Raw genomic sequence first — 26,185 nt, 5'->3', positions numbered from 1 at the left:
TATGTATCAAATTAACTACAATTTGCTATCTTTAAAAAAAAAAAGAAAATTCCAGTTTGCTCATATACTGTATGCAGAATAAAACAGAAAATACAAGGAAGCTCATGTGCTCACATTGTCTTCTTTTTACTCAAACTAAGGTTCATTCTCTTGAACTTTTTGTCTTTGTCTAAATAGAAGAGAGAAAATGTCAAAAGACGGAAAAGAAAAAAGAAACTGATTAACATTACTTCACATATTATATAACACATTTGTGTGAAAAACGCTGAACTTGTAAGAAGAAGTGAAACAAACGGGTTTGTTAATGTTGTTCTGCTGTGAATCCCATGGTCGTGGCTCCGTCAGCCTCCCCGCTAGCTGCACACTGAATTACAGAGCATTTCCTCATTTGCAGTTTAATGATACACGGGTCTGTAGAGGAGCATCAGCCTGGATATTGAATCACTGCTGGACATGTAGCACTTTACCCACCACCAATCGTCACTAAAGGCTGAAATATGGTAAGATATTCTTATTTATTTGGCTGTTTGGAAAGCTATGTTGTTTGTTTTTGATATATTTGTCAATGGAGTGTTGAACTAACTCCTTTCACGCTATCATTCTGGCCATTTCCTTCTAACCATCATCTATGAATAACTTGACTGCTGTACAAAAAAAAGAAGACCTTTAACAGATAGTATTGTTGTTTCACCTTGTTTCCCTTTTGTGAATCAAATGTAAAACTTTTAACCCGGTTCACAATCCTACAAATGTGTGAGCTGACCGGTGTACGGTTGTTCTCGACAGTAATTACATCATTTTCAAGAAGAGGAAGTTGGATTTTGAAAAAAACAAGAAATGTTCAACGCTGCTGCAGATGAAAGACGGCTTTATTCCACACGGCTATCAGTGGTTAATGATTTACAACGGCGCTTTTACTTTTCATGTCTTCCTTAATCTCTCTTACAAACCTTTAATCGCATTTTGAGGTTTTTAAAATAAAGAAAATGTATAAAAATTTCAGATATTGTCCTAAAATTGGAGAGGAGCCTGTACTTCCAGGTTTTTTTTCTCCATATCAAGTTTCATTATGACTCCACTGAAACCAGATTGATTATTGTAATTCACCAGTAAACATACCATTAATTAAATAAATGTATACTTTCCACAGTGTGTATACCGTATATATATGTGTGTGTGTGTGTGTGTGTGTGTGTTTTACAAATGTAGTATAACTTGAATCAAACTTTGTCTATAAAGCACTTTTCATACAGGATAGTTGCAATTCAAGATGCTTTTTATGACTTATAATAAGATAAGATCGATTTAAACGTGTAGTCTTAATTGAGATAAACAACAATCGATATTTCAGAAAAAGCACAATATGAGTTATGACTTTAATTAAGTGGTATTTTTTTTTACTTGTCTTTATTATGTTTAAATAAAATAATGTTTTCTCAGGGTTTTCTCTCTGCAGCACACCTGCAGCTTCAGTCTGTGGTGACACCGTTTTCACAACATCTGCCAATAATGTGTCGGTGTCAAACGCACACAAACTGAAAGTGGAACCCCGTCTGCGGCTGTGTGTGTGTGTGTGTGTGTGTGTGTGTGTGTGTGTGTGTGTGTGTGTGTGTGTGTGTGTGTGTGTGTGCGTGCGTGTGCGTGTGTGTGTGGGGGGGGGGGGGGGGTTCATGGGTTTTCGTGCTGTAGAAAGAAAAGTTTCCTTTGTTCTGCGTTTGAGGAGAGACGGCGACTGTGAGCAGAGCTTGCAGCTTATTGGTACAGAGGTGTGTCAGCGAAGGGCGTTTCTATGGTAACCGGTGCAGGATGCTGAGGCACAGAGGTGTGTGGTTGTGAGCACTTCCTGCATCTCTGCATTACTCTCTTTTGTTAAGCTTTCTTCCATCTTTCGGTGTACAAGTTCTTGTGATTCAGTTTTTGTTATTTTTGCCAACAGCGAGCGTATTCATTCATTTACAGCAAAATGTTACTTTTATTTCCATAATTGTTTTCCTCACTAATCATAATTGTGGGTTGGCTAACCATTACTCTGCCTATTGAAGTTAAACTCAACCAGTGAAATAATTGTGAAAGACCGATGCCCTGTTGTTTGATTTGATTTGATTTGATTTTTATTTGAAAGGGACCATGTGCAATTAAAAACATAAATGTAAACATTTGATGCACTGCACCAGAGTTAGCCTTAGGCTAATTTGCATCTGCAGTCCCCGGGTACAGATAAATACAGCACAGATAAAAACATCAAACATTATTCAAGGATATGTAACATATCAAACATCAACCATCAAACATTATTCAAGGACATGTAACATATACTGTAGCAGTAGATCGCACATGAAGTGCCCCTCACAGGCACACACACACACACACACACACACACACACACACACACACACACACACACACACACACACACACACTCTCACACACACTATGATCAGAGGGTGTGGTAGCATACACAGCATACAGCACTACACCCACACACACCTTCTCAGCCCCATGGGGAGGTGAAAGAGACTGAAGAAAAAAGTAATGTTGGTCACTAGCAAGTTAGTGGGTGCATTGTTGCGAGAGTTTTAAGTGTTTTTTTATATTAGCTTTAAAGGCACCAAGTAATTCACAGGTTTTTATGTTGTCTGGGATTGTGTTCCATTGTGTGACAGCTTTAACAGAGAAGGCTGCCTGTCCAAATGCTGAGTAGCGAAAGGGTACAGTGCAGCTGTACAGAAGCTATTCTAGTGGACCTTACAGAGCCACGGTAACAGACAAACTCGCTCAAATTATTGAAACTGAAAGTTCAAAGTTATTATTGAGGCCAAAGTAAGTGGTTAGTTTATAAAACTATGTGACAAAACATTACAAACACCCCTCAATAAAAATAATAATAATAATACGTTTATTTGATATTGCACCTTTTACAGATAAAGTCACAAAGTGCTTCACATGATAAAAATGGTTGAAATAAGACCCAAAACAGTAAAATGAGCAGGCAAAGAATAAATACCACTGAAAAATAAATAAATAAAAATAATAAGAAAAATATATATAAATAAAAACAATATATCTCCTAATAAAGAAGTATATAAAAAGTCTCTCACGAGTTACAGACAGCCGAGCTGAACGGAGAAGCGCTGCGGTTCCGCTCGAGTGTGAGGACAGGAAACCATTTCTAAACATCTAGAAAGAAAGAGGCAAGACACATGTCAAAATGAATACACAAATGTGACGTCCAGAGAACAAAATATTACATAACTAGAAAGCATGGAGATATATATGAATACATTTTTTTTTTACTTTACTTAACAAGTATCTTACAAAATATTTTCCTATCAGATGTATATAATAGTTTCTTGCATATTCATTTAATTTGACCTAGAGATATTTTAGTATCCAAACTATGAATGAATTCAGAATTTAAAATAAATAAATGAATAACAAATAATAAGCAAATAAAAGTGTGAGAAAGACATATAGCGTGAAAAAGACAAGTACACAAACAGGAAATTAAGAATAAATAACAATCAAAACAAGTAAACAAACAATAAACAAACATTGATAATTCGACCCCTTCACCCCTCTACCCCGTGAGAATCATTGTCTTATATTTCTTTTTGAACTGTAACAAGTTTGGACATTGCTTGAGTTCTTCACTCAAGCTGTTCCATCATATTATCATAGAATATAAGCAGAATTTCATGGATTGCAGGAAACCAAACTCCTTCCTGTAACGCCTTCATATCATGTGACTGTTTTTTTATGAGCATTAGTTTTTGCATGTTATTGCCATTGTGACGTGTATACAATACAAAGGATGCAACAAAAATATCCTCTTCATCCAGAGTCCATTCTCCAGAGACGTAAACTACCCTTAAAAATCTGCCATCAAGTATCATTCATGTTTAATAACGATCACAACCTCTGAGAGGATTCATAATTGCACATCTAATCTTAACTGTCCAGATGTTTACTGTCTAATTCTAACTTATTGGATGTTTTGTTCTTTTATTCACTGTACGGTGTCCTTGAGGGAATCTATTATTATTATTATAATTACTTCTTGCAGACTTCAATGTGGTTCTGTACTGATGAAAGTCTGCTGAGACTTCTCAGCTCTGTGCAGATAAAAAAACAACCAGGAAACGTTGTCATCTGGTGAATATAGCAGAGGCGTTTGTGGAGCGTTAGTGAGCGTGGGGGGGCATGCCTTTGCTGCGCTGCTAACTTCCTGCTTTGGAAACAGAGCAGCTGCAAACTAAGAGCTTGTGCTCCTGTGTTGTTGTCTTCAGGGGGAGAGCGTCGACGTCAAGGCTCTGAGGGCCCGGTTCAACAGCAAGGCCAGCACCTCCGACGCCAGCAGCCGGGACAGCAGCTCCCCGAAGTCTCCGAGACCCGCGTTCGGGAGGGTCATATTGCCACTGACGGAAAACGATCTGGCCCATCACAGACCGTCTCCCGCGGTACATCCTCCTCCTCCGATGGCTAGCCCAGGCATGGGGAGGTTGCCGAGGGCAGAACCGAGGTCCGAACCGAGGCCAGAACCAATGTCTGCCTCCAGACCGCCCTTCCCTCGACCGCCTCCACATCCTGGAAGCCGAGCATCGGTCCAGCCGGCAGACCAGGCCAAGGTCAAGCTCAAGGGCGAGATGCTGCAGAACATGATGCTGAGGCACCAGAAACCTCCAGCCTCCATGGTGGCCCCGGCCCCCGGTCTGGCCCCGGCTCCACCTCAGGCCCCTGCACCAACTACCGGCTTCACCCCTTTGCCGCTCCGACAGCAGCCCCGACAGAGGAGCTCCGGGGAGGTGACCCCTCTGAGGAAGCCGGCACCTCCCGATGGCCCCCAGCCCTTGAAACCCAAACGGCCTCCCAACGTCAACTTGGAGCCCTTTCTCCGTTTCAGCCGAGGACCTGCCCTCCCTGGTCCGAGAAAGACTAACGGTGAGTCTTTCTCGGACTTATCGTCTTTCACGTGTTATAATAACTCCTTCGCTATGTCAAATGTCTCCTATGAGTTTATTAAGTGTGTTTGGTTTGATTTGATTTGACTGGATTTGAAGAAACAGAGAATAAAAACTTGAAATTTAAAATCACCGCAATTGTAGAAAAATCGAAAAATAACGTCCGCAACACAAAAAGGTCAACTAAAATAACAATATCATGACAAAAATCACTGCCAACATGAGTTTGTGGGGATGGATTGAATAATAAATACCAAATAATATGATTTTGCATCACCTGCTCCTGAATTTAGCTGCCAAACCACTGTACCAACATTCATAATCAAAATGGCACTTATATCCGCATACAGGTAAACACGGGAAGGGGAAATGCTTAAATACGAAACGCTTAAAATCTCTGATTTTAAACATTTGATGGAAAGTTTATATTGAGTGTGAAGCCGTGAATTTCTTCACATCACCACGTTCTCTCTGGTTCTCGGTTCTAGGAGGTTTCCTGCAGAGCTCAGCAGGCAGAAAGACGTCTTCACCTGCAGTCATGAGTCCACCGAATCCACCGAAACCACCGAATCCACCGAATCCACCGAATCTACCGAATCCACCGAATCCATCACATCTACCGAATCCACCGAATCTACCACAGCGAGCCAACAAACCCAGCAGGTTGCCACACCAAGTAGCCTCCGTGTGAGTATTTCACTTCTAAAATGCAATGCTGGGATGTAGGGGGGTGAGGGGGGTTTAGCTCAGGAGGTAGAGCAGGTTGGCTGGCAACCGCAAGATCGCCGGTTCGAGCCCCGGCTGATGAGCTGGCTGTCGCCCCCCTGCGTGGTTGACTGTAAAGTGCTTTGGAGAAAAGCGCTATATAAATGAGGCCATTTACCATTCACCATTTATGTAACATACAGATAAACATGTGTCTGTTTTTTATTTTATTTTATTTAAATAAATCCATAACAATCGTGAACGAATATAAAATTGTAATAATAATAGCAAAGACTCTGATTTAGAGCTTTTTATAAAAGTAGAATAAAATGAGAAACATCTGGGCTCAATGTTCTGTATGTTTGCAGTATGCAGGTGTGGATTATAAGTGGGGTGAGATAACAAACAGGTTGATTGATTGATTGATTGATTGATTGATTGATTGATTGATTGATTGATTGATTGATTGATTGATTGATTGATTGATTGATTGATTGCAGAGACATTGATGATACTCAGGACTTCTACGATGACATTGCCAGCTTCGAGAAGAACGGTAACAATTGCACTTTTGGAGCTTTTCTCCTTTTGTTCTTGAAGTTTTTGCTCCACACTCATTTTAACGATAAAGTAAAGAGTTATTATTGTTATTGAGAGCCATCTTTATGTCGTGTGTCCTTACAGACTCCTGGAGTGACAACAGTTCACAGTGTATAGACGGGGTGAGAAAAAATGAAACTAAATGTCTTCTAACTTACAGTAAAGTTAAAAGTCCCATTTTAAGAATTCAAAATCAGGTGTCTCTTTCTCTTCCTTAAAACTAAAACTAAAATTGGAATGAAGTTCAAAGTACAGTTTGTACACCTGGAATATTCTTTTATATTCGTGGACAAATGACGATTAAACTACTTGTTCTTATCCAATAAGAATCTAATCATTCTTATATTCTTATGTATATAAATGTTTTTGTTTCTTGAACGTAAAAATAATATCTGTTGTCTTGCAGGACAATGATGACGTGTATGAGTTTATCGATGAGTAAGTATAAACTTTCTGCCTTTGCCATTAAACTTTCCTCTGCAGAGGTGGGAAGTATGTACTTAAGTAATAATATTCAGGTTCTTTACTTGAGTATGTATTTTTCTGGCAACTTCTTACTATTCTACCTACATTTTAAAACAAACATCTGTACTTTCTACTTCCTTACATTTTCAAAACAGGCTCATTGCTTTTTACTTTATACTTAAAGTACATATTTGTCATTCAAAGAGATTCTTTTTACTTCTTAGTTCGAGTACATTTTTGTCCTTCAAAGAGATACTTTTTACTTTATATTTTGAGTACATGTTTGTCCTTCAAGGAGATACTTTTTACTTTGAGTACATATTTTTACTTCATAGAGATACTTTTTTACTTTAAGTACATTTCAAAGCCTCTACTCTTTCACTTTTACTTTAGTAAAGAATTTGAATCAGAGTCTTTTTGACAGTATCTGTACTTCTGCTTGAGAATATAATGTGTGTACTTTTGCTTGAGAATACAAGGTATGTATTCGTTGAGCAGCTCTAACTGGCTAAAAGTAGAAAGTAGCTGCAGCTGCTGCACATGAAGCAACGCAGTGTTTCTATTATTTCTCTAACTGTGACTGTTATTTTTGCACCTCTACCGGAGCAGCTACTTGGTGCAATAACCACCACAGCAACCACTATTTCAGAAAAGGCTCTTGCAATTACGTTTTTTTTTTTTGTGTGAGGCAACTTGAAATTATCCAATCTTCAACAATCCCTCCTTCTTTAGATTTAAAGTAAAGACACTAGTAGTCTGGGAAACAACATTAAATACACCCACAAGTGTGTTATGATATTTGATTATGGTTATAAGATGTTATAAAAAACTGAGGTTTGTTGGATTGCAGTCGGTAAAAAGAACTTTACTTTGTTACTTATGTGACGTGTAACTAATGTTGAGTCATTTTATATTTAACAACAAATATACAGCTTTTTCCAGAGTGTCATAGTAATGGGACTGCTGTGAGAGAAAAAATCTAATCAAATCTAAAATATGAAGGCCATTCTCTAGAAATGGCATATAGCTTAATTCTCATAAAAGGCTTGTTATTATTGATGTATATTGAGAGTTCTCATTTTGAGTTGTTTCGTTTTACAGGGAGCAGATCGGGCTGAACCAGTTAAATGCTGAGAATCAAAACAAAAAAGATGCAAAGATGCAACGAGCTCAGGAAAAGAAAGATCAGATGGAGCGTCGGAAAATAGAAAACGAGTTGAAGAAGAACTTTCAGGTACCAGCAACATTTACACCTTTCACAACAGGAATAAAAACAACATATATTATGTTAAATAAGTATTGTACTGACTAGAAAAGATATAATAACACGAATTGAGGTGATTCACTTCCTAACCTGATTCAGTTCTGTTGATTGTCTTTTTTCAATCCTTCTATAGTTACAAGGCGAGGTGGAGGTTCTTAATACGGCCAAAGTCCGGCATGACTGGCACGGAGAAGGAAAACTGGACCTCAGTGTTCGACAAGGCGAGAGCATTGAGATCCTCAGAGTGAAGAATAACCCGGGAGGCAAATGGTTGGCTCGCTCTATGAACGGAATATGTGAGTTACGCTTCAAATATCTATCAAGCGTGTATAGAAATTCAGCTCCCTACATCCAACTAACAAACACTGCACAGATATTTGTTTGTTGATATGAAGCCTGGACAACATATATTTATATCTATAATGTCCGTTGCGGTTTATTAGATATCAATATTTAAAAAAAGGTCTGTGTATTCCACACTGGAAGTCCTGTGTAGCTCCAGTTTTCTGTAAATATCCACTTTATGTTTGTGTGTGTGTGTGTGTGTGTGTGTGTGTATGTATGTGTGTGTGTGTGTGTGTGTGTGTGTGTGTGTGTGTGTGTGTGTGTGTGTGTGTGTGTGTGTGTGTGTGTGTGTGTGTGTGTGTGTGTGTGTGTGTGTGTCTGTGTGTGTGTGGTAGGTACATCACACGATATGTTTCCAAACACACGCTGTTTTGTTTTGTTTTTTTCAAATATGCCATAACGTTGTATTACCCAGGGAGCATGGCCAACGGGGTGGCACTGGCTACCCCTGGAATCTGATTGGCCACCCTGCTGGCCATCCCTCACCAGAGCTGTCAATCAGTTTGTTCGAGTAGAGCATTTAAAAAAAGAAATTCTAATTTCCGTGAGCCACCCTTCTACAGTCTGTGCCCCTATCTGGCCCCTCCAAAAAGAAAATCTAGACACGCCCCTGGTACAATATGCAATTCTTTCACTTTGGTTAGTAAAATGTGCTTTTGTAGTTATGAGGAAGATACTTTCGTCAGGGCTTTCTTGCTTCCTCAAAGGTCAGGCTGAAGACCACATTGATGTCATAAAACAAAGCAGAGTAGCATTCTCCCCACTGAGAAAAATGAGACCGTGAAAAGTATTTTCAATGCTTTTAAAGTTAGTTTGAAGTCACTTCTTTAGCACACGGTTGTGTTGGTTGTGTCTCTAGTAAGCCAACTGGCAATGTAGCATGAAAGTAGTGTTGCCATGGTTACATCAAGTTTCATATACCTTCCACACTGATTAATAGTACAGCGTTTACACATGTTTCACATTTCACATCTGAATTTGTTGTTAAGTTAAAGTTGCTGGTTTTATCTTGTATGCCAATAGTGGTGCATGGTTCTCGTAGATTGAGAGAAAAATCTGTATGATGTGAAATATTTCATGGCTATTTAACTTAATAAAAACGTAATTAATTGAATCCCTATAAGATTTGAAAGCCAATCAGACATGGAAAATGATTTAATGTGTTTTTCTAGTGATGTCAGTATCCGGGTCTGTGACGACTAACACACTGAATTATGCAAATAAAGCCAGAATCTATCATGTTGCTGTTGTGTTTCTTTGCAGATGGGTACATCAGTAACACGTGTGTGGACATCGACTATGAAGCCGTGAAGCGCAAAGCGCTGCAGTCCAGAAAGGTCGACGCGTCTCCGTTGCCTCCGCCTCCTCCAGACCCCCCAAAGATGTTAAATGTGTCCCATAGCAGCAACAGGTAACATGGGTCACTTTCATCGGCTCTTTTCTTTTAACTTGTTTGTTTTATTACTCTTTAGACAACTTTTCCCAAAAGTTTTTAAGAGATTTTAGAATACCAAGTATCAATCAATGTAATTGTTTTGACCCACGTCAGTTCCAACTAACATTGTTATATTTCCCTTAATCTGCAGCCTGCTGGAAGATGATGGTAAGTGACAACACACTTAATAAATACAGTTGGAATAATTTGCAAATGTGTCATCTTTTATAGCGCTAAACAAATGTTATTCATAAATGAATTTCACCTGGGTAACTTTGACACATAATGTAATCATTGCACCTCGTCAAACATGCATTTAAATAGGAATAGGATTGTGTCTGAAAACAAAATATTCCAACTTTATGTGGAACAGTGTATAATTGGGATTAATTAAGGATTAATACAGAGTAAAATGTCACAGTTTTTATTTAACTTTATTTCTGCTTCCCCATAAAACAACACAGTAGCATTTTGTGTAATACAAAGACAAAACAAGGTCTTTTAGTTTTACGGTGCTTTTTCTTTTTTCCTCAGATGACTACGATGACGTTCAACCATTAACCGAAGATTTCCCCCCACCACCACCTGACATCAGGTATCTGTTCACATCTGGCCCACTGAGGGAACAGGAAATAAGAGTCTGAGATATTGCAGCTCCAGCATCCTTCAATAATATAAAGCTTTATTTATGTGGATCTTATAATTCATGAGACCACGTGACAGAATGAGTTGCATTAATCTGGGTTAGAAATGTATTGTTGATAAATGCATATATATGCTTCATGATTAACTGTAAATCATCATAATCTTTTTTTCCAGTATAAATCCCAAATTGGAGAAGGAGTTAAGAAAAAGATTTAAGGTAAATAGTTTTCAAGCTTTCCCACCAGGTTATTTGGTTTTAATGGCAGATAAAGCTGAGTGTCATCAAAGGAAATGGAAATATTGTTTATTATTTGTTCCTGTATTCTTTGTCCAAAAGGAAACATAGAGAGCATAATTTCCATGTAAAGACAATCACTTCCATTTAGAAAATGCTAAAAGTATTTTAAAAAAGAAGAAGAAATGAATCACTGTAACTGTTATTTGCCAGTATGAAGGGCCTCTGCGGGTGCTGCACACCATGATGGTGGATCCTAACAGCATCATAAAGAAGCCGGGAGGGAAAGATCTGCACGTGACACAAGGAGAAGTGGTGGACATCATCCAGCTCACCAGCAGCAAGAAAGCTCTGTGTTGCAACCGGTTCGGAAAATGTACGTGAACGTTTCACATCCTGCTAATTGATTTCATTCTTATTTTAATACATGAAGAGTTTGTCAAGGTCAGCTCGCAATTACATCAGAATCAGCTTTATTGGCCAAGTAAGGAATTGGACTCTGACTTTATGTCGCTCACGACAGAAATAGACAAACAACTAAAACAAGGATAACAAACTGAATAAAAGGTAAACATACATTACTACGTACAGATATAATTATAAGTATATGTACATATAACGTATAGACATTAATAACGTGCGGATATCAACTATATAACGATTGGTGTTTAGTATCAAACACGATGCACAGCTGAGGCTGGTGGGGATGTCTGTAGTTTTGCACCTTCCAAAAAAAAAGTACATCGTCAGGGGACAATGAATATCTGTACAAAGTGATTGAGATATTTCACTATCTAAGTGAAAACTTTGATCTTCTCGTGGAGGAAAAATCTATTCAATACCAGCTGTATTTTAATCCAATATCACTGTTTTACACAAAGTCTGTTTTTCTCTCACAGACGGGTTTGTGTCCAGATCTCTCCTTCTTCCAATGTAAGTGAATCTTCTTCAATTTAATTTAATATTAACATCACTTTCATTTATTCTCTTTATACTATAATTAAAAAATGACCTTGAACATTTGAACCTTTACCTTCCTATAAATATATATATTTTTGGCTCATCTTTTACTTTGATTGTTTAAAAGTTATTTTTTTGTTTTAGTTTTGGTGTAAATTAAATTAGTAAAGGTTGTTCATATACATATCAATTACAAATCTATTAACATAGTGCACATCTTTACATTTAATCTATGCTTAAATTAGTGTAAACAATCTAATTCAAGCAACTTGTAAGACCTAAATCTGACAAGTTTTAGGTCAACATTAGTAGAAATAACTTTTCTTCCTTTGCAGGGAAGGAGATATTTACGATGATGTCGACTTTACAGGCGGTGAGTTATCTTTGCATCTTCTTCTGTAATAAATGACATGCGCACTGTCATTTCCAATATAGTCTGAAATATTCACTTTTGAAAATCGATATTTAAATTAAATTTTGTCTTTTTCTTTTGAATTTCAGACATCTACGACAACGACGTAATCCAAAACTAAACAGAGAGAGAGAGAGAGAGAGAGAGAGAGAGAGAGAGAGAGAGAGAGAGAGAGAGAGAGAGAGAGAGATACAGACACACAAAAGAAACAAACTATATAAACATTTAAAATTCAAAGTTATGTAAAATACTAAAACATAATTATCCATCTTGATGCACCTTTGCTCGATTTCCACCTGTTGAATTCAGTTAAAGAGGATTCAAATGAAGCACCTGATACAACTGAGGTGGAACAGAAACAAGAGACAAACTAGCTGAAACTCAAACTGTATTAAAACCATATTAAACAGAAAAAAAACTAAAATAGAGTGAAGAGAGAAATCATTCTATACACACACACACACACACACACACACACACACACACACACACACACACACACACACACACACACACCATTTCATCATTGCATTGTTTGTCAAACTGCTTGTATAGAAAATGAATACACTATCATTGTTGCTTTGTGTGTGCTCGACATCTGTGATAATTTAAAATAAATGAAATACGCTTTTTTTAAACGACTGTTCTCCCTTTTTAATTGAAACAAAAAAGAACGGTTGTATTAAAGTGAAAAATGAATATGGACTACATATTTGCAGTTGATGGAGTCGTATAGAAATGAAGCATTGATGGAGAAAATGAAGAGAAAAAATGTAGACAATTACAGACAACCACTATGCAATGTGTCAAAACTTTGCATATTTACATTATCAGCACAAAATACAAATCAAAAAATGTATTATTACTTTGTATCATAGGTTTAGTTGCCAAGCAGTATATGAACTAGTATATGTCTCTTTTAACTTATTGTTTGTTTTGTACTTTTCTTTATTAACTGTATGGTGTTCTTGAGTGTTCAGAAAGACACCTATGAATAAAATGTATTTTTATTATTGTTATAAAAATTAGAAAACTTCCCAGACTAATTATTATTGTGATACATATTAATATGAATAATAAATGAGCAATTCAAAATGAGCAAACTGCCCAAACTAAGGAGGGCAGCAGTCCTCCATCGGAAGGAGAAGGAAAAGAAAGAAGACGAAGAAGAAGAAGTTCGATTGAATCGGAGATCGCTTACTCGGGTCTGTTTGGGTTCTTCCTGTTCAAAGTCCAGCTGGAAGCCGCAGCAGTCAAACGTGGAGATGTTGTGCAGGATCTTCATGCATCAGTGTTTATTTATTGTACCTTGTTTTGAGTTCTCGAGCAGACAGACAGACAGATAGACAGATAGACGGACAGACAGACACACAGACAGACAGACATGCAGCCGTCCGTGGAGTCTCTGGTCCGTCTGCTGGAGTCCTACAGAGGACGAGATAAAGTTGTAAGTACTCATGTTGCTTGGATTTAAATGATTTAAATAACCGAACTGTTATCATCTCTAATATGGGATCGTGCTTTAGTTTCACTAGATGATTTAATAATCATTTAAAACCCCGGAAACAGAAGCCAGTAAGCTATTAATGATTAATAACGGTATTGGCAGTAGTGAAAGAAGTACTCAGATTTAAATAAATATTTAGTTATTTATTAATAATCATAATAACAGGTATATAACATTAAATACGAATATCAGTTTTTTAAATCATTCATTATTAATAATTTGTGTATTTCTGTAGAACTCTAATATAATGTAACTAAACAGTATAGCATATTACAATAGTATGGGATATAATATATAGTATAAAGTGAAATGTAGTAACACAGTATAACTTAAATTTAAATATTTTAATAATACATTCCGCTAGGTTAATCTATGTATTATGCTGCCCCACCAGTATTGTAGGGATAGAGACGGCCTACATTTCCCATCATGCCTACCTAAAGGCTAATGCTGGGTAATTTAGTAGATGTATCTGCTTATATTGGGCCTATTCTACGTGTTGTAGTGTTACAGAATCAATCGGTGCCATATCATTTATAACAAAATAAATAATTAATCCAAACCAATCCACTTTATTTATATAGCACGACTTTAACAAACACAAGTGCTGCACAACGAGATAAAACACAATAAATAGATAACACAATATAAGCACAATACAAATAGACGAAGTACACAATAGAAAGATAAAAGTAATAAAAAAAATTAAGATAAATAAAATGCACTGCCCGCACAAGATAAAAATATGCACATTAAATCATAAAACCAATGCCCTCCATGGTGTCAGAAGCCAAAGAAAAGAGGTTTAAAGACATTTATAACAATGAATTCTTTCAGAAATGTTGAAATAGTTACACAAATAGTCCTTTAATCACTAGTCATTCAGGAGGATCTGAATCAACATTTAATTGATAATGAAGAATCACGCAGGTCATTTTGGTCTTTTCAGATCCGGACTTTCTGTTATGGATCACAGCTGATCGGAGGAGTTCTTTCCCGTAAGTCAGAAGCCGACGTTTCATCGCACCAACTCGGGAAACGCCTGCTGCTGTTTTCGGCTCAGCTCAGCCACTGCAGGACGGTGCTGAGGCTGTTTGATGACCTGTCCATGCTGGCGTACTCCCACAGCTACGGGTTTGGAGGCTCGGTGAGCGAAGGATTAACTTTTTCTTTTGGTCTGATCCACCATCCCCCCCTTAATGACAAGCCGGGACGCAAAACTTCTCAAATGGATTGAATGAAAAGACAGAATATCAGTCTGCCAACACAAACACTGAATCAACAGTGCTTCCATGCACAAACATAAAAATAAAGAAGTCCAACAACTTGAATATATAAGAAACACTATTATTAAAACTATTCACTTATTCGAGCATTAATCAGAAGACTCACTCTGTGTTTTCATGCAAAATACATGAAATAAAAAAGCTACTGAGAAGTCTTTTCAAAAACGACACAAATGATCGCCCCCTACTGGTAAGGAGTGTGAATAGACGTCAAAAAATACCCTTCAAAATAAAATCACAGGATTTATTTTCTTAAAGTCGCAGTCTGCAACATTTTTTTGGTCATATTCACTGAAACCGACACTATGCTCCGATAGAACAACATAAATCATCCTGTTTTAGAAAAAAGAACGCGCCTCTACGTGCACCTAGAGCCTGTTGTTTGTTTTGCAAAAATCCACTGCGCCCGTATCATCCTGTCCACTCAGCGCAGTTCACAGTTCATGTACACGCCACAGATCCCACCTCCCCCGTCCCGCATGTTACAATATCACAGGCACACACCTCAAGCTAGGCATACGCTACATGTTAGCAGTTGCTATCTATGAGTAAGTTAGCCAGCCTACCTCTGTGTAGCGTGTACTCCATGTTGTTGTAAACTTTCAAAATTTGACTGAGTCATCTCGATCTGCCCGACTTGCTGACTGCAGCTTTAACATTTATTTTTTTTGCCCAGTGAGAACCACAGCACTAGATGGTTTATTTCATCGTCTTTTTTTAGTTGAAACCCGATATCCGGGTCGTCTGTCCATATTATCAGAGAAAAATTGTCATCTGCTGTATATGAGAGTTAGAACCTCTTAATTTCTACAAAAAATATTTTCTGATTGTATTCAACAGCAGTAGATATTCATCTTATACCTTTAAAATGACATCATTTTGACATGCAGCTTTAATGCATATTTGGCATCATGTCCATCACAGGAAGAGGACGCCAGCTTACGCCTGATCTCGGTGCTGACCAACGTGGCCGACCAGCTCTACTACCCCTGTGAACACGTCGCGTGGGCCGCCGACGCCAAGCTCATCGCAGTGAAGTCTGACAAGTGGTGGCTGCTCAGCACGGTGCTGTGGGGAACCTCGCTGCTCCTGGGGATCCTCAGGTGTGAGGTCACATGTCACCACTGACTTGTAAATATTGGCCTAAAGTGTGTCAAATGATAGAATTTGTATGTTAATTATGCCACTGAATATAAGGATATGCTGGTAAAATATTTATTTTTCTAAAAATCCACAATGAATTGATCCTTTAAACAGGTGAGTCCTGTGTAGACAAAGCCTGTATATATCATATTCCTCCTCACCACAGAGCTTAATTTTTGTCTGAAAACTAAACAACGTTAAATACTCAGAGCACCAGATGTGGATTCATTCGTGGCTGAATATGTGCCCAAGAAACACAGTAATTGCTCCTGTTGACACTTCCTAAAATCTACAGGGACAGGCAGTTTAAAGAAATTCACATTTATTTTTTATTTTATTTATAGCAAGACAAGACAATATAGACAGGAAAACACCGGTGAAAACAACACAATATGTACAGGACAGTTATTTCAAGTATAGATAGAAATAGTAAATACAAATTTAAAAAATATGTATTACTGAACATTTACAAAAAAAACAAACAATATATTTGTGACCTTAAAAAAATATTTAGTCAGAACCAACAGGCTTGCTGTTGAGTGCCAGAAAGATGGACTTTGATGACAGTAAGAAAAATGCAGAATAATGCACACGTTGTCCTTCAAGTAAAGGATATACAACTACAACTACTTTTTTAAATACTTGCAAAATACTCATCATGTTAACAGAATAATGTGTACGTTTTGAATGATTTGAAGCAAATGGCCATAAAACAGCATCAGTCTGAGTTGAAGTTTCACGTGAATTTTTCCTTCTTCAGATCTCTCCGAGTTTTGCTGAAGCTGAAGAAGAAGCTGAAGAAACGTGAGAGGGATGGAGGAGACGACAGGTATTATTCACTCTGTGTTCGATCTCTTTGAGGTTAGTGATTCTCGCCATGTCAGACGTTGCTCTGTGATAGAAAATAAAATGTTTGTTGTATGTACTTCTGCAGTCCGCATCAGCTCCGCAGACAGATACGAGGGGAGCTGCTCTCCATCCTCAGCAGCGCGGCCGACCTCAGTAACGCCGTTCATTGGATGCCGCCCGGCTTCCTGTGGTCGGGACGATTCCCCAACTGGCTGGTGGGGCTGATGGGCACCATCTCGTCTCTGATTGGTTTGATCCAGATGAACCCTGGAGACGGCAGCGAGACAGACAATTTATAGTCCTCACCCTTCTAGGAGAGATCAGCTGCTTTGACTTGATGATGATCCGTACTGGTGAGAAATGCTGAAAGTGAACGGATATGCAGCAGATCTTCCAGCCCACAAATGTCTGAAATCATGTGGGCCTATAACTGGTTGATGATGGTGAATAATCTAAGTAGATTTGTAATCAATCAAGTGCTTCATGAGATGTGACATAACGCCTTTTGAAAAAGTGGCAAAAACGTCTTCATTGGAACATCGGAGGCAAGACTTGATGATAAGTTAATTCAATCAAATGTTCCTTGACTTAGCTCTTATTTCTCAGCCAACTGCTGCGGCATCACAATCACACAGCTGTGTGAAATTAATTTAGAATGTTTAAAATGATATACATGGCATTTTAGTACAATGTAGAGGTTTTTAGAAGCAGTATTCAGTCTTCATGACATGACTTATTGGAGGAAGCTCCTCGTGGTGAATCGACTTTGTATCGAGCACAAATTGCTGCCTTATGTAGATACACACTCCACACAGGTAATTTTCAAGCTTGTATTTGTTTATATGCTGTGATTCATAAATATTGAATATATCATTACACCTGTTTGTGATTTTACTGATTTGTATTTTTGGAATCGGTAGAAAATAGACTAGTTTTTTAGGAAACTGTGTTAATGTTGAAATGGCACAGAAGCTGCTTGAAATGCAAATTGAATTACATGCTAAATTTACCTCAAATTATGTGAATTTATGCACAGACTTTTCAAAATAAACTGAATCGTCTGTCCTCTGTTGTTGGCTTGATATTTGATTGAGCGGGTCTGAACGCGTCAACGTGACGTGGCGACTGTTGCGTTCAAATGCTCACGGACAAATTTAGAGATTGAGAAAACTGATTCTCTTTAGAAAATAAATTGAATGACATTTTTTTTTTTAATCATACAAGTTTATACTTTCGATCAAATACGATGTTTTATTGTAATTCGGTATTCGGTAAGTGCTTTAAATAGATTTCGCGGCCATGACTGAATCAATATTAACTGGAAGTTACGACGGCACGTGAATGCAGCATAACTACAGCGATTTAATAAAAGAAAAACTGCCTACTCAACACAGCAGCTACACAACAATGACATAAAACTGTTTTATATCGTCATTTTTTAATTTATTTTTTAACACTTGGATGATGTGAGATTTTATGTTGTTGTTGTTTTTATATTTAACGGCGCTGCTGTTGTTAGTATGACGAATAAAGCGAAGCCAAAGTTTTGGAAAGGACTGATAACCCAAACCACTCCAACTCATCTGTCGTGGCACCCAGAGGAGTCTCTGTGTGGCCGCAAAGAAACCGGGAAAGAGCTCAAATATCAGGTGAGAGCTTCACTCTTTTATTCCTGCTGTGAAAACCACCGAGTTTTAAACGGCAGAAATGACGTATTTGGTCAGTTAGGTCGTCTTCGGGGTGTCGCGGTTCGGTAATTAGCTAACTCTTTAGCATTGGGGCTACTTCTAAGCTAACGTTAGATTAGCCAAATTGAGCTGTAACGTGTGTAAACCGTTACACGACAGCTAACTCTTTATTCTGTTTTTTTTTCTTCGAGATTACATATAAGTTAACGGTAGTTTAAGTGACTGCAGTCTGTCCTGGAAGCAGAGCTGTGAGCAAAACACATTTCCATCGAAATGTTGCTTTGTTCAGGTTGATATTTTCATATTATTTAATAATAAGAACAATATTCGACCCTTTCCGAATAATCGCCGATAAAAATGCGGATTTTTTTCATATTGATTTCGCAGTATTACTACACTGCCTTGTTCTACAGGCACTTTATTTAAGGGTGAAATGAAATATATGTAATGGCAACAGAAGTGCTTCTATTATTTATAGGTACCAATGGGTGTTTTTGCTGCTGTAAAAAAATTTTTTTACTGTAAACATATTTTTTACTATAAAAAATAGAGGGAGAAAAGAAGGAATGTACATTATTGACTGCTAAATACGTCTATTCCTGCCAGTAGAATATAAATATTACACATTCTGATGATCACCACCACCATCTCCCCTGCTTGTATTATTTGTATATATACTATACTATTTAATTATCTGTATTATTTTGTTGTCTCTTATTATTTTTTGTCAGTTGAATGCATTGTATGTAATTGTGCTTTGGCAACACATTTCATGCCAAGAAAGGCTTGTGAATTGAGTGTTGTGTATTGGATGGTTACACAAACATGTATGTGTTCTTGTACTTTGAGCTTTAAAGCTGCTTCTTTATCTTGATGATCATGGGGGTAAAACATGGTTGTACTTCAGATTGTGGTCGCTTTAAACTGGCAAAAAAAAGAAGGCATTATGCTTTTTATGTTTTATGACAATGTGATTTGTGAAGTAATTTCCTTGACAGCCTCTTTAATTTGAAACTTCTCTCTCCGACAGCTTTTCTCTCCAAATGGACTCCGACGTCTGCCCTGCTGATCAGCCGGACCCTTTTTGTTCTGCCACCGTTCCAGTTGACGAAGCCGCTGAGGTTGAGAAAAGCACACAAACTGTGGCAGCTCCGCCGGGTTCAGAGGTGGAAGATGTGGACTCCTACAACCCGATCGAGCCTCCCCCGTTAGACTGGCGGTCTGACTCCTCCAGTGAGGTGGGATCAGCGGATGACTTGGACGACCCCGGCTTCCCTCCCTCTGTTGAGAACCTGGGCGAGGCCATTGCGGGCGAGCCGGCATCACTACCTTTGGAAGGGATTCACGCCGTCGTGGCTCCACGCAACATGAACCAACAGGAGTTTGTAGGAAATACTGCGGGGCTGGTCCCGCATATTGAGGTGGAATTGGAGGATGAAGCAGCAGTTGGTGAGGAGGTAAGTGTTGTGGAAAATAGGGTCAGTGAAGAGGAGGTGGAGTTCGCTTCCAGGAGATCAGGTGATGAAGACCACAGCCGCATCCACACCCTGCTCAGTCAGCTCCAGATGATGGGTGAAGAACCTCATCTCAGCCCCCCGACATCACCTCATCCCAGCCCCCCAACATCGCCCCACCCCGCCCAGCACCACTACTCTAGCTCGCCCGAGCTGGAAGCGTGTGCTTCCTCCCTAATAACACAAGAAAACATTACCGAAACCACCGGGCTGCTGTTCTCCGAAAGCCACCAGAGGGACGTGCTGGGGCTGCTGCAGTTCACAGAGATCCCCGCTGCACCCAGTCCCACCCGTGGGCCCCACAGAGGAGACGTGGACGCTGTGGTGTCGGTCTCCTACAGCCAGGAGGACGCCCAACGGTTCTGGGGGAATTACAGGAACGGGCGACATCATCGGCACAGGGAGGATTCCATCACCTCGCTACCCGACGACGAGTGTCCCGAGCCGGTGTGGATGAAGCTGGGCGAGGAGCCTCCAGAGGAAGCGGAGACCGCTGTGGAGAGCGAGCAGGTAGGTTGAGGTGTTATTACTGTAATCAGCTGAAAGGTGGATGAATGGTGAACTCTACATTAGTTATGTTAAGTTGCTTTATTGACTCAGTCTCTACAGAAGAACTTATTCCTCATGTAAGTAAAGTTTTAAGCTACTTCTTTTGATTATGAAAATGAGAAACAAAGTACATTTATTGCACGTGCTTATCATCCCAGTTGTTGAAGCAAATTGTCATTTGTATTTTTAAATGACTCAAACTACAAGTTACTTAGCAAATGTAATAATGCCTAAACATCAAGCATCAAACACCGACCTCGAACAAAAAAGCAAGTCATTGTTTAATTAACTAATAGATATTTGCTACAATCAAGCGAGGGTTTCAGTCCACCTGCAATGTGACACTGAACTGAACCACAGTTTGGTTTTTCAGCTCTGAAATCCTTCCAGATCACATGACACACCGTCCTTGACGCGCTCACACAATCACACAAACAACTTCCACTGGCAGAAGAGGAATGTAGCGAAGAGACGTTTCCTTTTTCTGGGGTTTTGGTTCTTCAATCCCAGAAGCAGCAGCAGTGTTTTCATTTTGATGATTAGACAGAGACGGAGTGGAGTTTATCAATAGTCATAATAGTTATAAGTGTCTTCAACATCAACTCATGATGTCCTGAAATACAACACTGATGAAAGATCAATTATTCAAATTCTAATCTCTTAAATTGACCTTAAACTGTTTTGTATTCTCTTTTTGTACCATATTCAATTTAGTCTTGACAGTTAATTGATTTCTACTTGTCATTGCAGGATTCTGATCATCCTTCATATAAAGACGGTGAGTCTTCATAACACTATTAATTAATTAATTCATTCATTCATTCATTCATTCATTTTCTATGTGTTTTTCTCTCTCTTCTAGTGCCTGGTCCGTGTGACCCTGAAGACCTGTTGGATGGAGTGATATTTGGTGCCAAGTATTTGGGCTCCACTCAGATCAAATCGGATAAGACCCCGTCTACAAACGCCCGTATGGTGCAGGCTCAGGAGGCCGTGGACCGCATTAAGGTGAAAATCTCAAATGAGAGATGCTCAACGTGAAAGCACTGCTGCTGTTGTTACTGTATTTTATTGTGCGCTAAAAATACTAGGTTTGAAATCCAAAATCTTCTACCGTGGCATCGGTTTGTTTCCTTTTTAAGTCGTCATGTTTTTTCAGGCTCCAGAGGGAGAGTCCCAGCCAATGACAGAGGTGGATCTGTTCATCTCCACCCAGCGGATCAAAGTTCTCACTGCTGACACTCAGGTGTGTTTCTTCTAACCACTTGGAAGACATTGTATGAACTTTATCTCAACAATTCGAGCCACTTGGTTTCAATATTTTCTTTGCATCGCATTGCATGCAAAAATATTTTATAGTTATTGAATCATTGTAAGGAGAAATTGTTTTTGAAAAATTCTCCTGTTGTTGCACACCTTCAAAGTGCCATTAAGGTCACATTATCCCTTTCCTTTTTTCGGTTTTCGATTATTTTTTCTCCAGCTCTGTAGTGCTTTTTGGCAGCTGGGAAATTACAGTGTACTTCACCAACGAGAGTTGTGACAGCAGTCTCTGCTTGCAAGTACCAGGCAATAAAACGTGACAACTATTAAAATAAGGTGTGGCAATGTTCTTTTATATTGGATTACCAATCTCAAGCAAGCTTCAAGTCTCTGCAAGTTGAATTTAATAACCAGACCTTCTTTTCTTCCCTGTTTTTAATGCTGTTTAACATGCTGATTTCTCGTCTCCACTCAGGAAGCCATGATGGATCACGCTTTGCAGATGATCTCTTACATCGCAGACATCGGTAACATTTTGGTTCTGATGGCACGAAGGAAACGTAAAGGGCAGGAGGCCGACTCTAACTCTTCTTCTTCATCCTCTTCGGGGCCTCAGAAGAAGTGCGTAATGATCTGCCACGTCTTCTCTTCTGACGATGTGAGTTAGTCGATTGAACCTATATTGTGAACCCTAACCTATAAATGTTTACAAAAGTCTTCCCTGTTCTGCTTTTATGCTCTTCGTTGTGGCCACAACTGCTTCTGTTTCCCTTCAGTGTTGCACCTCAGGCCAAGTGTGCTGTTTTTCAGCCGGACAACAGTTTCAGCCTCAGCCTGGCCTGGTTTCCTCACGCCAGACAGCCAGCGAGTTCTCCTGAATATAAAAATGTTCTGGCTGTCGTCCCAGTTTCCCACTGTTGGCAAGACTGAAGAGGGGGCAGGAAGGGACTCCTTTTAGAAACTAATTAGCTGTGGGATACTGAAGGCCATGAGGCCACTGCATCTACTTCTAACTTTCCCAACCACTCTATTAATATGAAACGTTTTCCTTTAAATAGGCATTTCCATTGGATGTGGGGTGGAATTGAACAAGCAAATCAAACAATTAACTAATAGATCAGTTCAGACATAGGTCACCTTTTTATAGGAGAGGTTTTTTCACACTCGATGCTCTGTTTTAGTTTTTTGGCCATTTAATGTTTTTGCAAATTGCCTAATTTGCTTACATTTGTTCATATGAAAACGAAGGGTGAACAAAGGGAAGGAAGAATATTTATTTAACAAATGAAATCTCTGTCTCTCCATCCAGGCTCAGGTCATAGCCCAGGCCATTGGTCAGGCATTCGGAGTGGCGTACCAGCAGTTTCTTCAGGCCAGCGGCATCAAGGCCAGCGATCTGAAGCCCGGCGAGTACAGCGAATACCTGGAAAGTCAGGAGCTCTATAACGGCGACCTGGCCCACTTCTCCGACTCACAGAACATCCGAGACGTAAGTCTGAGTGGATTGTTTTTCACGATGTAATTTGATGTTATTAAGGATCTCCGAAGTGCACGTGTAAGAAGAGTGATATGAGAGTGGTTGAATGCATAACTGATATCATGAATCGATGATATTAGGCTTGAAATGTGAATTACACAATATCATGTTAGGCTGCAGCTTTTTCAGAGATTTCTAACAGACAAAAGAAATAATAAAAAATATGACAAGGAAGAGGTTACTCCAGGTGTGAGTCAGAGGTTGAGCTCACTAGACCTCTACGCAAAAATAGTATTTGTATTTGGTCACGTTGCTGCCACAAATGTTGATTCTCATCTTGATTTCATTGAACCTTTTCTTGTTTCAAATCTGTTCTCTATACAGAGTGATAATTCAACCAAAATATATCAATCATTGCCTCCCCATAGACTTGAAAGGTGACTTTGAAAAGGTGGTTAAGATGCACATCATATACTATGGTGATTGCGAGCGTCACTGGTTCGAATCCAGGCCTGTTTCCTTTGTTAATTTATTCCTCTTCTCTGGCTCCCCATATATCTTGTCACGTATCTATTTTTCATTTGAAATATAGGCATACAAATGTATGCATTACAGTAGTGACCCTGACAACTTTAGATAATTGTAGGGGAAAAGCTGGTTAACCAAATTAAAATACATCTTTTTTTCTGCTTTATGTCTGTGGATCAGGTAGCCATCACAAAGGCTTCTGGAGAGATCTTGGGTCTGGCGGTTGTGGAGTCGGGCTGGGGCTCCATCCTGCCCACGGTGGTGGTGGCCAACCTCCTTCACGGAGGTCCCGCTGAGCGCTGCGGTGAGCTCAGCATCGGAGACCGCATCATGTCCGTAAACAGCACCAGCCTGGTGGGTCTGCCCATCACCACCTGCCAGAACATCATCCGGGTAAGAAGGCCACACGGGGAAAACAAACTGAATTTAACAGCAATAAATATGACCGCCATCATAACAGTGTTATTGTTATGCTGAAGGGATCTTGCCATATTTACAGCAAATGTACTGACCACTAGGTGGCACTGTGTTTCCAGGCTGTGTGAATGTATTTATATATGCATACATTCACACTGCTTGGAAACACAGTACTGTGACCTACATAGTACACAATACTAGTGTGTGTATGTGTATATATATGTATATATGTATATATTGTATTGCTTTGATATTAATGGGTATTTAAAGGTATATAACCTTTTTAACTACGACAACAACACATTTAAAAATATTCTTACTCCTCTAATTCACATTTTGTTTCTATTTCAGGACTTAAAAAGCCAAAAGTATGTGAAGCTCAGCATCGTTCACTGTCCGCCGGTCACCATGGCGATTATCAGGAGGCCAGATCCCAAGTTTCAGCTGGGCTTCAGTGTGGAGGACGGCATTGTAAGTCAATATGTTCTCTGCGTGTCTGTTCAACAGTTAGATCTTCTATTTTCTTCAGTTCTTTGACAAAATAATCCACCTAACGTACTATTTGTCTTTGTTTTTGAAATGTAATGTGGGTTGCAGATCTGCAGCCTGATGCGAGGCGGTATAGCGGAGAGAGGAGGCATTCGTGTTGGGCACCGCATCATCGAAATCAACGGGCAGAGTGTTGTCGCCACACCACACGACAAGATCATCCAAATCCTGACCAACGCTGTCGGCGAGGTGAGAAGGGATTTAAACCTTTAGCATTAATACAGTAATATTCTACTCAGTGTTTGCTTTTTTATTTCAACACATTCTTTTTCTCCCTCGGGGCAGATTCACTTGAAGACCATGCCAGCCTCAACATATCGACTTTTAACAGGACAAGAGCAGCCAGTGTTTCTTTGAGCACTTCCTGCTGCATCAAGGACACAATTCGGCACAGTGTTCAAGCTACATAAACTTTTGCCAAACTAAGAAAATATTATGCAATAGATCATAAAAGCATATCATGCAATAAACTAGTCCACCTATATATATTTTAAAGATGTAAAGTACATTGTAATATTGTGAAAGCATATTTTAAAGAGACGGGTAGCTCTCCATTTTATATTTATCTGATATTTAACAAATGCAGGCAGTAGCTGAGATATAATACTTCATAAATAGAATATAGTTTGTCTTCACTAACTTTTACATGTGAAAATACTGTAATCTTGGAGTTGTTGGTCTTCCAAGCTGGTGTGTTGCCAGTGTGCCTGAGCCGAAGGTGCTTCCAGGAGAAACCTTATTGAATCAGGAGAATGAGTATGTGTATTTCATCATGATGTACTTCCAGTCCCTCACGTACATATGCATATGAACAAGTGAGCTTTCTGGTTCATTTATACAATGCTTCTCTGAATGTGCCTGATAGCTAAGATAGATGGATATCATGCACAATTTAAGGTAACTTGCCTTATTTCATCGAGAAATACTTATATTTTTAAGAATTTTGCCGTTTCAGATGATCATTAAAAATTATCTGTAAGATATCTTTCTTGATGTTATTTATTGGGAGTCGTCGCTGAATAAGTTTCAGATGCTTTATTTTTTTCCGTTCTTGCCCATGTACATAAGTTAGCTACTGTATATTTAAATTTAGACAGCCCTATGACATTCTTGTTTTGCAATATATATAATTGATAAATATATCAAATTGATAATAGCACACTTCTTTGTAATAATTGCAAATACTTTTAATATCGCTACTGCTATTTTAATTAGTTGCATTAGTTTAACAATGCAATCGTATGCTGGGAAATATGAGATACGTTCTCTGTGAGCATGTACCTCAGTAGTGTACATAACACTGCGCTATCAACGCCTAGCCAATCAGCTGCTTTTAGTTACCAAAACATAAGAAGAAAGCCAACCGGATTCTTTACCGGCGTCTGTGACTC

General features: G+C 38.9%; 3 protein-coding genes across 4 annotated transcripts; all 3 read left to right on the top strand.

Moving 5' to 3' along the window:
• Positions 1-390: 390 nt before the first annotated feature.
• LOC311015029 (uncharacterized protein) lies at positions 391-12,261 on the top strand. 2 transcript variants are annotated; one of them, XM_084012050.1, is made up of 17 exons: positions 391-500; positions 4,287-4,938; positions 5,447-5,645; positions 6,164-6,219; positions 6,348-6,385; positions 6,670-6,701; positions 7,830-7,962; positions 8,126-8,288; positions 9,601-9,748; positions 9,924-9,940; positions 10,307-10,367; positions 10,592-10,634; positions 10,866-11,028; positions 11,552-11,585; positions 11,948-11,985; positions 12,114-12,184; positions 12,215-12,261. In XM_084012050.1, the coding sequence occupies exons 1-16, from the start codon at positions 498-500 to the stop codon at positions 12,143-12,145; spliced, it is 1,812 nt and encodes a 603-aa protein (XP_083868176.1). In that variant the 5' UTR covers positions 391-497; the 3' UTR covers positions 12,146-12,184; positions 12,215-12,261. The 2 variants fall into 2 exon arrangements, with proteins under 2 accessions (XP_083868176.1, XP_083868175.1); XM_084012049.1 differs by lacking the exon at positions 12,215-12,261 and having other exon boundaries at positions 12,114-12,200.
• Positions 12,262-13,155: 894 nt separating this feature from the next.
• pex11g (peroxisomal biogenesis factor 11 gamma) lies at positions 13,156-17,842 on the top strand. Its single transcript, XM_084012053.1, has 5 exons — positions 13,156-13,471; positions 14,481-14,678; positions 15,742-15,920; positions 16,721-16,789; positions 16,895-17,842. Exons 1-5 carry the CDS (start codon positions 13,409-13,411, stop codon positions 17,106-17,108), a joined length of 723 nt encoding a protein of 240 aa, XP_083868179.1. The 5' UTR covers positions 13,156-13,408; the 3' UTR covers positions 17,109-17,842.
• A 333-nt stretch (positions 17,843-18,175) lies between these two features.
• LOC311015028 (amyloid-beta A4 precursor protein-binding family A member 3) lies at positions 18,176-25,777 on the top strand. Its single transcript, XM_084012048.1, has 11 exons — positions 18,176-18,458; positions 19,528-20,521; positions 21,311-21,338; positions 21,423-21,568; positions 21,720-21,806; positions 22,299-22,481; positions 23,133-23,312; positions 24,009-24,221; positions 24,597-24,716; positions 24,843-24,983; positions 25,080-25,777. Exons 2-11 carry the CDS (start codon positions 19,541-19,543, stop codon positions 25,149-25,151), a joined length of 2,151 nt encoding a protein of 716 aa, XP_083868174.1. The 5' UTR covers positions 18,176-18,458; positions 19,528-19,540; the 3' UTR covers positions 25,152-25,777.
• Positions 25,778-26,185: the final 408 nt, after the last annotated feature.

This window comes from Eutrigla gurnardus (assembly GCF_963514095.1).
Source record: "Eutrigla gurnardus genome assembly, chromosome: 6".
Classification (NCBI taxonomy): domain Eukaryota; kingdom Metazoa; phylum Chordata; class Actinopteri; order Perciformes; family Triglidae; genus Eutrigla; species Eutrigla gurnardus.
This window is presented reverse-complemented; position numbering and strand designations above follow the sequence as displayed.